Source organism: Equus przewalskii, chromosome 6, assembly GCF_037783145.1.
Source record: "Equus przewalskii isolate Varuska chromosome 6, EquPr2, whole genome shotgun sequence".
Taxonomy (NCBI): Eukaryota; Metazoa; Chordata; class Mammalia; order Perissodactyla; family Equidae; genus Equus; species Equus przewalskii.
In genome coordinates this window covers 13,664,216-13,677,048 of record NC_091836.1, presented here as the reverse complement: position 1 = coordinate 13,677,048, position 12,833 = coordinate 13,664,216, and the positions used below count along the sequence as shown (strand labels likewise).

At 35.5% G+C, this 12,833-nt stretch overlaps 1 protein-coding gene across 4 annotated transcripts in view; it reads right to left on the bottom strand.

Moving 5' to 3' along the window:
- Window positions 1-12,833, bottom strand: part of DYNC2H1 (dynein cytoplasmic 2 heavy chain 1) — a 290,676-nt gene that overhangs the window by 40,193 nt on the left and 237,650 nt on the right. For all 4 annotated transcript variants that reach the window (XM_070624815.1, XM_070624816.1, XM_070624817.1 and 1 more), the window contains one exon: window positions 12,170-12,259. In XM_070624815.1, coding sequence (XP_070480916.1) covers window positions 12,170-12,259 — 90 coding nt within the window. The remainder of the gene's footprint in view (window positions 1-12,169; window positions 12,260-12,833) is intronic.

Below are 12,833 nucleotides of genomic sequence, written 5' to 3'. Positions count from 1 at the left end.
CACTCTAGATAATATAGTAAGTTCCCCCTTTTGCTTACTATTTCTTTAAAGTTAATATCCTAATTTTTCTATACAAGGTTAATGTCTTCTTCCTGTTTTTTTTTTTTGAGGCAGATCAGCCCTGAGCTAACATCTGCTGCCAATCCTCCACTTTTTTTTTTTGCTGAGGAAGACTGGCCCTGAGCTAACATTTGTGCCCATCTTCCTCTACTTTATATGTGGGATTCCTACCACAGCATGGCTTGCCAAGCGGTGCTATGTCCGCACCTGGGATCCGAACCAGCAAACCTTGGGCCGCCGAAGTGGAACGTGCATACCTAACCACTGTGCCACTGGGCTGGCCTCATTTTCTTCCTGTTTTAACCCATGGCACAGTGAGCACAGAACCTGCCTCCATGGAGGGGTGAGGAGGGGAAGATTTCTGAAGGATTTTCAAACTCTGTAATTGACTTCTTACTTGTTAGGCGTTCTTTATAACTTTGTCTCTGGTATCTTAAAAGACTAAAGTGTATTCCTTCAACATTTATCAGGTAATTACAAATAATATAAAAAACAAAAACAAAAAGTTCCTAGTACTTTGGGTCACACCTTATTGTTTATTTTCTGGATTGTCAAAAATATCTGGCAAAGATATTTGTCAAAATTGTCCAAAAACCAAAAACACCCCAAATCTTGAATTAATAAAACGGAGAAGGAACAAACCAAAAAAATCTTCCCCAAATTAACGAGATATACAAAAGAAACAAAACATTAGTAATAAACTTAGGTGTTTATGAGATTGAAAGCATGTTACACACTTCTCATTGCTTATAAAAACTTAGCTACAATAAACCTTTTAAGAAGAACAAGTCTGGCCATGTGGTTTGGTAATGAATACAGATTCAGGGACAAACTAAGTTCTATTATGGATTTGGTAAGAGCATGGTAGACACCCAGAAGGCTTACTTCTACAAATTAAAGTCAGCTGGTCTAATTTTTAAAATCTGAACCACTTTCTAATTGGGTTCTGTTAGTGGTCCCTCACATTGTATAGCTGACTTAAAAAAAAGCCTCAAGCTGTACAAAGAGTCTCAGGGAAACTTTAGCCTCTAGAGCTGTCTTGAATGAAAGGATTTTTTAAAAAGAATTATTTTATTGAGGTCATATTGGTTTATAACACTATGTAATTTCAGGTGTACATTATTACATATCAGTTTCTGAATAGACTGCATTGCGCTCATCACCAATAGTCTAGTTTTTATCTGTCACCATACGTATGTGTTCCTTTACCCCTTTTGCCCACCCCTCCACCTGTTTCCCTTCTGGTAACCACTAATCTGTTCTCTTTGTCCACATGTTTGTTTATCTTCCACATATGAGTGAAATCATATGATGTTTTTCTTTCTCTGTCTAGCTTATTTTGCTTAACATAATTCCCTCAAGCTTCATCCATGCTGTTGCAATGGGATGATTCAGTCTTTTTTTATGGCTGAGTAATTGAACGAGAAGATTTTTGTTAGTTTGTATAACTTTATTAACTTAATAGACATGGTCTTATCTAGTTGGAAAGAGAATATACTTTATCTTACTCTTGAAAAAGGAAATCTTTACTCTTCCTCTACCTTTAACATATCCATCTATTAGAATACTGGACAGTCTAGCTAAACATATGGTATTTTTTGTAATTTGAAAAAACAATAACCATAAATCTGGGTTTCTAGGCTAAATGTTTGACACAAGGAAGTGTTATTTTTCAACAGAATCTTGTGATTTTCTTTTACCAATTTGTGGATAAAATTTCAGAGAATAAAATTTGATTACCCATGTTTTTCACTGACTATTTCCCCTGTCTTTTCCAAAGACAGGAATGAGTTAAGTTGAATGAGTCAAACCTGCACATGCAGAGTTCACATAGAAGCTGAACTACTGTGAGAAACAAGATTATCAGAAATGGCCTTTTAGATAGTACTTAATTTTTAGTGTGGCAAACCAGGGATTTAAATAGTCCACCCGATTTATAGGTCTCTTCCTAATGATCAATTATAGTTTATAAGCATGATTAGTTCAAATTCCTATTTAAGGCCAATCCTTCCACATATACACAGTGATCTATTTCTTCTTGTCTTCCCAAGAATTTTACTCCTAAAATGATTTCCTTCTGTCTGGCACCATTAACTTTTCCATCTTTATTTGATACAGATGTGGTGAAATATCCCCCTATTAAAACCAAACCAAACTACAACAAAAAACACTCCCTTGATCCTTCTCCCCATCAGCTATCATCCTATTTATCTGTGCCACTTCATAAAAAATATCTCTGAAAAAACTGTCTAATCTCACTTACAGTATTTGACACAGTTGATAACTTTGATCTTTTTAAAACATTTTCTTCTCTTGGATTCTCGATTACCACAATCTCTCAGTCTTTCTTCTGTCTTCCTAACTAACTCTTCTTGGGCTCCATTATTGACTCCTTTTCCTTTCCTGGACTTTTCAATACTGGGGTGTACCAGGGCCCACTATTTGGTCAATCCTATGGTTTTAAAGACCATCTTTACATGCTGATGACTCCCAATTTCATCTGTTCTACTTCAACCAGTCTCCTGTCACTTACTTCTCTGACATTTCCACCATGATGGCAAAAAGGTAGCTAAACTTAACATGCTTGAATCAGAACTCTTAACTTATAAGACCATTTCCCACTTCCCTAAGAAATCTGCTCGATCACCAGTATCCTTCAACTGTCAATGAAAAGTTCAACTAATTGTTCAGGCCAAAACCTTGAAATCATTTTTTCACATCTTTCTCCCATGTCCCACAGCCAAATCCACAGGTCTAATATAGAAATCCTACTACTTCTTCACCTCCACTGCCCTACTCCTTAACACCATCATAACTTCATCAGATTATTGCAATAACCTCTTAACTAGTTAGCCTGCTTCAATTCTTCCTTCCTATAGTCTATTTTTCACACACCAACAGAATAATCTTTCAATCCCCTGCTGTCAGTCATCCACTGACTTTTCATGCATTGAAACTAAATTTAAAGTCTCTTACCAAAGCTTGCATGGACCTATATGTCACGGTTCCTGGCAACCCATTAATCCTCATTTCCAGGAGCATTGCTCCTTTTACACATGCTCCAGCCACCCTGGCTTCCTTTTCATTCCTTACTCAAGCAGAGCACATTCCTGTGTCAAAGATTTTGCATTTGCTGGTCCCTCTGCCTAGATTTGTTTTTCCCTCAGATATGTTCATGGTTTGCTTTTCTTACTTCATTCAAGTCTCTGTTTAAATATCACCTCCTGAGAGGTCTTACTGACCACTCATCCCAAAGTGTCACCCTTTCTAATCCATTCACTTTCCAGCAACTTTAATCTACATCAGTTTGTTTATGGAATCCTGATATTTATTAGAAATAAAGTTCAGTTCAGCTTCAATATTTGGCCAAGATCTATTACTTGCCTTCACCTTTATGTAGGTCCAATAAATAGATGCCTACTTTAAAATTCTTCTGACATTCCAGAAATGAACAATAGCAATATTTGTATAAGCACAGATGTTACTACCCTATCTAATAAGTGTGACAATGTTACTAATGTCAACAAGGCATGACATTCACATTTATTTTAAATGTTAGATTATTTACTATCATACACACATAAGTATTTTATTTGCCACTTGGAGTGAAAATAATCCCTTATGTGCTCTAAAGGTTGAAATTCTCTTAAACTATAAACATGTATTTGCCATTGCAAGACTAAAATTTAAAAAATGATTGTGAAAACTTTAGTTTTATGTAACAAAAATTAAGAACTCTAGAGTTCAATAAATAAACATAGTGATAATAAAATATCTTTAGGAGAGAATGCAATAGCATTAAGGAATAATGTTGGAAGCATTTTAGTCAAGAAACATTAATAAAAATTTAACTAATATAAAGTAGGATACACATATTTGGCTATGTTGAAATCCAGATCTCCCTAAAATTGTCTGACATATTTGCATTTGCAACATTAAATAAGATTACTTTTAAGAATAAAATTTAATTATAGGGTTATTTAGTTCTATTTAACCATAGGTCTTTCAAGGAGAAGTCCCAATTGGGAATACTCACTAACTTGTGAGGATGAAATAACAATGATACCTACAAAATAACCTCTAATATATAATATTTTTATATATAACCTCTAATACATAATAACCTCTAATATCATTTACAAAAATATCCAATATATTTCATCTTCCAGACACAAAAATAAAAAAAGTAAAAAAATTTAGATACATCAAATATTTATTTTCTCACAAAATTTCAAAAAAATAGATATTAAGAAGAATACTTATTTAGGAACAATTTTTTGTTGAGGTTTTGAATCCATGGAGGTTAAAAAAATGCTTGACAAATCACTGCTAGAGATTACCAATCATTTTCAGGACAGGAAGTACAAGGAGTTTTGAGATTTGTTTAATCTGTGAATCTTACATTAAAGGTTCTTCCTAGAAAATGTACTGAAATATATTTTCCTAAGCTATTTCTACTATATACAAACAAGTTAATATTACTGGTAGTATCATTAAATACTTTACTTCAATATTATGTGCAATAGACAATTAGATAACATATACTTTCCAAAGTGCTTTTAAAGTGTAACAACGTGTAAATTAACATGAAACACTATCACTGCTTTCCTTTCTCGAGAAGTGCTTTCCAGTTACAAATAGCTAACTACAAAGTGAACTTGACAGAAGATACATTCTAGAATGGAAAATCAGGACCCAATTATCATCAAAAATGGAACAAATGTGGTAAAAGCTATGACTGATTTAGGAATCAAAAGTACACACGCTTTGTTCACAACCTTCCATTGTGCTTCTGGAAATGATGACAATATTTGACAGGACAGACATACTGACTAAAGCAGAAAAACCTGTCAACCACGTTTATTGTTGTTCTTTAGCCAAAGATAAACCTACATGACTTTAAGACATTTTGCTATTGTCTTGTTATATACTAAGAAACTATGTTTAAACAAGACGTAATAGAAGCCTTTAAATGGTAAAAATGGCTGCATGAACCAAGGAAAGCCTTGAAACACTATTTTGAAAATAGGGGCACCAACAGCAGATATTATTAACAACTGGTTATTTGCAGGGAAAGTAGTTTGTTTGCTAGAACCTGCTGATTCTTCAAGAAACCACACTTGTCATAAGAGTTTAAGTATTCTCTGCATGTTTTCTGCTGTAAAGATCCTCTTATTATGTTACTCCAGGAAGCTGCTGAAATTAGTATGCATATGATGAAAACTGAGATGCAGATAAAAATTCAGGGAAGATTTTGTTATCTTGAAAGCCAATTATGTTGCTATGTTGTCACATTTCTGAACCCAGATCTATCTTCTGCAAGCAGTACAAACAGCATGGCTGACAGAATTGCTTCTATAGAGCTGCAGATCGTCATGGACTATGACTGCTGTTTAGCATTCTAAATGTGCAGGAGAGTTGACCACAGGCAGAATTTATCAGCTGCCAGTGTTGAGAAATTACTGTCCTTGTACAAAATCTGACTCTAAAAAGTCAGTAATACTACTGCTATCGTAATAGCTATACATTACTGAATAAAATCTGAAACATATACCCTAAGTTCATTCTATGATGGTGACAATCTAGTTGAAAGTTTGGCTGTATATAAATCTTAAAACCCAGGATTTTGCCAAGATGCACTTTTCTGTATAACTCTAATACGAACATATTTATTTGTTTATCATCTATCTCTTTCACTAAATGTAGAGATTCCTGTTGGCAGGAATTTCATGTTTTCCTCACTACTGTGTATTTTCAGCACTTAGAACAGTGGGTGGCACACAATAAAAGTTCAATAAATACTCACTGAATGAACAAATAAATTAATGAATACATATGAATAAAAAACATCCATATGGTAGCTCTTCTAGCTGAACGTAGTATATAAAAATAGAGGTGCTGGAGGTTTTAAACCACATACAGACTACTTTTTCAATTTCGTTTATGTAAGTCTACGAATAATTTTATTGAGTACATACTATGTGTAAAACACTGTAAGAGTTACTAAAGGAATTAAGGACCATAAGAGTTACTAAATGGGAAAATAGAGAAAATAAAGAGTTAGGAAGATAGTTTCCTTTTTCACGCAAAGTACTGTTGAACCTTCTAAAATAGAGTAAGACACCTCAGAAAATGAATGAAAAATAAACAATGCAATTTTAATATGATTGCTTTTAAAGTATGGGATATTATGAGAAAATAAAACAAGTCTTCAAATACTAGATTGTGGAATAAGAATATAAAGTTAAACTATAATGTTTATTGGGTAGACTTAGATAGAAGCTAAAATCTCAGAAACAAATCATGGATACTACAGAATACATCTCAGGAGGCTAAAGCCTGATGACTGGGAAACATGAAAGAGATTGAGGTCAGTTTGCTTAAGAACGACCCTAAGGTTGACTGACTCATTCACTTATTCAACAGATATTTATTGAAAAGTCTATTTGTGTGAGCCATTGTTTTAGATGCTTGGATAGAGCAGTAAACAGACAAAAATCTCATCCTTATGAAGCTTCCATTTTAGTGGAATACATAGAAAATAAATAAATAAAACAAATAAGTAAAATGTATAGAATATTAGGTGGAGATATAGGCTATGGGCAAAAATAAAGAAGGGAAAGAAGATAAAAAGCATCAAGGAAGGGACAGGGGTGCAATCTGAAATAGGATGGTCAAAGAAAGCCTCTGGGGAGGAGATGGTGTTGGAGTAAAGACCTGAAGAAGATAAAGAAACCTCCCTAAAGATATCTGAGGAGAGCATTCCAGGTAGAGGAAACAGCAAGAATAAAGAGGGAGTGTGCCAGGTTGTTCACTGAAAAGCAAGGAGATCAGTATGGCTGGAACAGAGTAAATGAGGGAGCAAAAAGTAGGAGAGGAAATCATGGAGGTAATGGGCCTGATCTTAACTTGTAGGTTGTTTTAAGGATTTCGTTACTCTTGATGGGATGAGAAGTCATGGGGATATTTCCAAGACAGGAATAATATAATCTGACTTACGCTTTAACCAGAAGATTTAGACTGCTGGGTTGAGAACCAACTAGAAAGGGGACAAGGGTGGAAGCAGGACTAGCTAGGTGGCAGCTGCATTAATAATGACTTCAGTCAAGGTTGTAGCAGTGAAAGTGGTGAGAGGTGTCTCTGAATATGTTTTGAACACAGAAGCAAGATAATTTTTCTGGTAGAATGCAGACTATGAGAGGAGAGGAGTTAACAAGGGTTCCAAGACTGGGCTTATGCCACAAGAAGATGGAGCTGGCATTTACTTTTATGGGAATGATTTTGGGTAGCACAAGTGTTTTGGTAAATGGCAGAAGTTCAATTTTGAATATGTTAAGTTTGAGATGTTTATTAAAAACACGAGTAAAAATACTGAGTATGCACGAGAGTTAGGAGAGAGGACTGGGCTAGAGCTTAAATCTGAGGATCATCAAAGTTTAGATGAGTTTCAAAGTTGTGAGATCACTAGGGGCGGAGTACAGATAGGAAAGGTCAGAAGGCTGTGCTCTAGGGAATCCAACATTAGAGATGAAGGAGAAGAAAGGCCAGCAAAGCGGACAGATAAGAAGAAAACAGAAGAGTGTGGTGAACTGGAGGCCAACTTATAAAAAGATTTCAAGGGGGAGGATGTGACCATTTTTAAAAAATGTTGCTAATGGATTATGATATGAGCAAAAACTCTGGCAGGTTATTATAGAAATGGTACTTTGTTGTGAGTTCTCTCATTTACCACATAATTTTCATAAACTACTTAACTATTCTTGAATTTGGGGTTTTATTTTTCCTATCTTTAAAAATGGAAAAAACATTTACCTCATATGTCATTTTACTAGATTCTACGTAAAACACATATATGCCTGGCATCCAATATGTGCTCAGTTCTTATAAATGTTCATTTTCTCTTTCTATCCTTCACTGGATCATTTAAAAAGTTTAAACATATGTTTGAAGTGGTACACTGAAAGAAAAGAAAATGATCTAAAGTTCAAATTAGGTAACAAGTACATTTTACTGCTAGGGAAGTGAGAAGAGCTATTTATATGAACCCAAATAGGGCATAATGAGACATTTCTGGATCTAGAAATGCCATTGTAATTCCTTAAAGATAGTAAGGGTGAAAGTACAAGAAGGAAGAGCTAGGGGCTCACCGATTTTTTTCACTGAAGAACCAGTCTTCCTGAGGTGGGCAATAGAAGTAAAAGCAATGTAAAAAGCTAAAGAAGCAATCTTAGTGGCTAAGCTAACAGGAAACATCTTAATAGACGTGCTAGAAACTGTGTGCCTGAATATTAATTTGAACAAAAGACAGGAAGCAGCATCTAAAAAGAGTGTCAGGAAAACACAAGAGTGAGAGGAAAAATCTGCTTCCTAGCATTGCAGGGTGGGAGCTGTGGGAAGGAGTAACATAACGTTAGCAACTGCTGGTAGAAGGAGTACTCAGGCAGTCTAGTACCTAGTGCTCAACTTAGGCCTAATTCAGACAATTCAGGCTATTGCAGGAGGACAAAATTGGGGACCGTGGGGACAGGAGACAGCCCTAAGCAGAGGTACCACAACCTAGAATCACTATTTACTCCTATAGTACTTGCTTTATTGTTTTGATTGTTGTTGCTTATTTAGTTGTCTTTCTTTCCTGATAACTCTAAGGATAGTTTATATGTCATGCTGAATGATATTTATTAATAATAACAAGAACAATAACTAATTCTCTTCATTGCTCAGATTTCCCCAGACTTCAAGGTCCCTAAGAGCTGATATAAACAACAAAATTTCACCATAAAAAGAAAAAAATGGCAAGATTTGATAGTATATGAGTATTCCAGCCACTGGCTTGAGTTAGGACAAAAAAACTGTGCAGAGTTCAAAAAGTCATTATAAATTTTAAAACAAAACACAAGGAACCTACCAGAAGCTAAGTTCTAAAAATTGACACAACGTATATCTATTTGGTTTACCATTCTACATTCAGCAATCTCAGCACAGTTTTTGGCACCAAGATAGAATTTCTTTTAAAGATTGGCACCTGAGCTAACAACTGTTGCCAATCTTCTTTTTTTCCTGCTTTTTCTCCCCAAATCCCCCCAGTACATACTTGTATATTTCAGTTTTTGCTCCTTCTAGTTGTGGCATGTGGGATGCCACCTCAGCATGGCCTGACAAGCAGTGCCATGTCTGCACCAAGGATCCGAACCAGCAAAACCCTGGGCTGCCAAAGCGGAGCACGCAAACTTAACCACTCAGCCACGGGGCCAGCCCCTAGAATTTTTAATTGTAAAGTGAATGAATGTAAGAAATGAATTCTGTGAGGCAGGAACTATATCAATTTATTGAGCATGTTATCTCCAGTACTTCACTCAGAACCTAGCATACAGCAGCTGCTTACTATATTCTTGACTGAATGAATAAATGAAAGCCATCCTTGACTCCAGTCAGTCTCACTTTATTGGTACAAAACCCCTGTAATGAATAGGCACTGTATATGACACTCAGTAGCTTGTTCGGTTTCCCTATATGTTATGGCCTAAAATGAAAGGCTCTGGGATCTTTAACTAGGGCTGGAACTGGGCTCAAGCTTCTGTGTACCAGTTTGGATTCAGTCTGATCGTTACACTTTCATAAGAAACCAAAAGCTGCCATTTTCACAGATCTTTGCAACTAGTACTTCTAATTCTCCCTGCCCACCCATGTTCTCATCCCTTTATTCTCCACCTAGGTAGCCATATGGTTTCTCCAGCTTCACAAGTTGCTCTGGATATGTCTCTATGAAACAGAGAAGGTACATATGAAAACAAAGGACCTGGCAGACCCTTGAATAGATGGAAAGTGAATCCCAAACATCAAAGGTTACCTTAGGGAGGTGGACATCTTTGTAAAAATTAAGGCAGAAAAACAAAACAATAAAAAAACCCTCCATATTCCTAAGTGGTGATAGAAATGAAGAATATTACACATTCACTGGTTGGAAGGACAAAAGATAAGCTATGGTCAAGCCTAAATTCTATCTTGAGGGTATTTTATCATTAGAATTAAGGCTAAATGACTATAAAGCTTTTAAGAAAATTACAGAACGGAAAAGTTTTCAGTTTTGATGACGAGTACTCCATATACTCAGTAAGAATAATCATGCCAGACAAATTACAATTCATGTAAAGTTGTTTTAAAAATTAGTTTCAGTATCAATCTATTTATTGTTATATGCACATAGCATAATTCGTTAAGTGTACTTACACATACAGTGTAAAACAGGCTACCATTTGCAGCATATAAAAAAAGTTTCTGCCCTTTACAAAAATAATCTAAAGCAAACAATACGGACAAATACAGGAAGTGATAAATTATCACAGCTATGCAATTATACCATACCAAGAACTTCAGAGCATTTCTATATTTTTTTAAGATCACTGATGGACTAATTTGTCCTTCCTCTCTGCCCTCTCCATCCTTTTCCCCTTCCTCCTTCCTTCCTTTCATTCTTTTTGGCATTTATTGATAAATTATGTCCAGGCATATACACAGCAGATAGAAACCTGAGTAAATCAGAGTGCTTGCCTGGTTCTTCTCTACCTGCTAATTTTACTCTCATTTTCAGATCCAGCAATTATTTCTCCAATAATCCTACAGCCCAGAGACTGCTTATACTAGAAGTCAAACAAACATTCAGATGAGTCCTGACTCCTTCAAAGGAGTCCCATTTGTACGCTGACAGGATAGAGTAAGAAAAGAAGAAAAGATGAAAAGACGGAAGAACAAGTGAAGACCTTCCTGGAGGAAGTGTCTAAAGAAATGAGAGCAGATGGAATTGAATATAAAGGTCTTGGGATGTGCCTTAAACAGCAGAAGGTCAACTTCTGTTGTATTAGAACAAAGATGATGAGAGTGGGTATAGACAAATTTGCAGGTGGGAGAGAAGAGTAGGAATTTTCAAGTGGTCATATTTCATAGCTTGAATTTTCTCTGTAAAGCAAGGTATGCTGCTAAGGGAAACGGGAGGCAGTGACAGAACGGTGTCTTCAGGAAAGAAGTGAATGTTTGAGACAATCATTGTGGAATATAGGAGCAGTGCTCAGGGTCCATCCAATACTGGACACTTTATATCTGAAGTGTCAATAGCAGAGCTCAGGAGCTTGTGTATAGACAGAGACTAATCCAAGTTCAATGGTTTTCAGGAAGGATGAAGCACGAGGGAAAGAAAGTTAGGATAAGTGAAGATGCCAGAAAGAGAATGGTTAAAGCTACAAGCCATGGATTCCAGGCTAACTTGGGCAGGATGAGGAAAGACAGTGAACAGACTGGGAGAACACCAAGCAGGATGAATCTGGAATGTCTAAGAAGCAAGAAATTGAGAGTGAAATGTGGTGTGGTCCAAGAGTGATATGAACATTTTAGGGGTTCAAAGGTGGAGCAGTAGCAAGTGATAACAAAGTTAAAGATGTAGACAGATGCATGCGCTTAGACTAAAAGAAAAGCATAGATGAAAACTGCTGCATCTAGAAGGGCAGTGATTAAGTTACTCACATGATATTAGAAGCTGATGTGGTAAATGCTGTTTGTGAAGCAGGCACAACGAGCAGAGGGAGGAGGCAGTAAAGACAGTGCAAAAACCACACGGGAGAAGGGGTATATTGCAAGCACCAACTAATCTATACTATTTGATGTTTCTTAAAAAAAATCGCTCTCTCTCCCTCTGTATCACTCCTCATTCTATTCAATTTTCCTGTAGTTACCTGACTGGGTAACTGTGAAAAAACTTGAACACTTTGAAAGAAAAATAGCAGCTCCCGATAGGAAGGATATACCCTAAAGCAAATCAGTCACAGTTATAAATCAATTTCAGTTAGCATTTATATGATCCATCTATATCAAAATTATAGATTTTTCTGTAAATTCTCAAAAATTACAAAAAGCCACACTAAGCAGAAAGAGCATTCTATTTTTTAGAGTGCTATATAAAATCACAGATGACAGAATGAGAAATGAATCTATGGTGCTTTATGTACAAAATCATAATATTCTCACTAGTTGCTAGCAAAAAAGGTTATCTGCACATGCGCGTCTATAACACAATAGTCATACAGTCATACAATACAATTATTAAATAATTTAGTCTTACCTGTATTGCAAGGGCACGAGCTACAAGACCTCTAAGGTATTGTAAGGGATCTTCTGGGCCTTCCCACTTGCTCTGCCATGTGAAGGGACACTGCAATTTAAAAATGTTCCAAATTAAGTGTACATACACACTATTCTATATAAAAGAACTTTTAACATTAGCGTGATGGAGAAAATATTTTGGCATAATTTGCATTATGTGTATCATGAGTTCACTCCATTAAGTTAAATGTTTTTCTTTGATCTTAACTCATCAAAATTAAATGATAGAGACAGAACGAATTAATCTGTTTCTCTAAGAGGAGATTTTTTTAAAGCAAAAATTCTTGAAAGAATAAACAAATGAACATAAACTGCTATACAGAAAGTTGCAAACCATGTTTTCTTCAAACAATATTTAGTGCATAATGAAATCAAATTAAGTTTGACAAATTCATTTTTAAGTGGTAAAGATAAAAAACAACCAGTCTTGGTCCCTACAGAATTTCTTTAAGCTATAAATAGAGCAGTACAGTGGAAATTTTATCCATAAAACCACACTGACATATATGATGAAAAGAGAAGAAAGATTCTAAATTAAAATTAAATAAAACCATTCTAAAAAAGTTATCTTTTTAATATCTGACCTACTATTAACTGCATTCTCCATTAATGCATACTTCTTT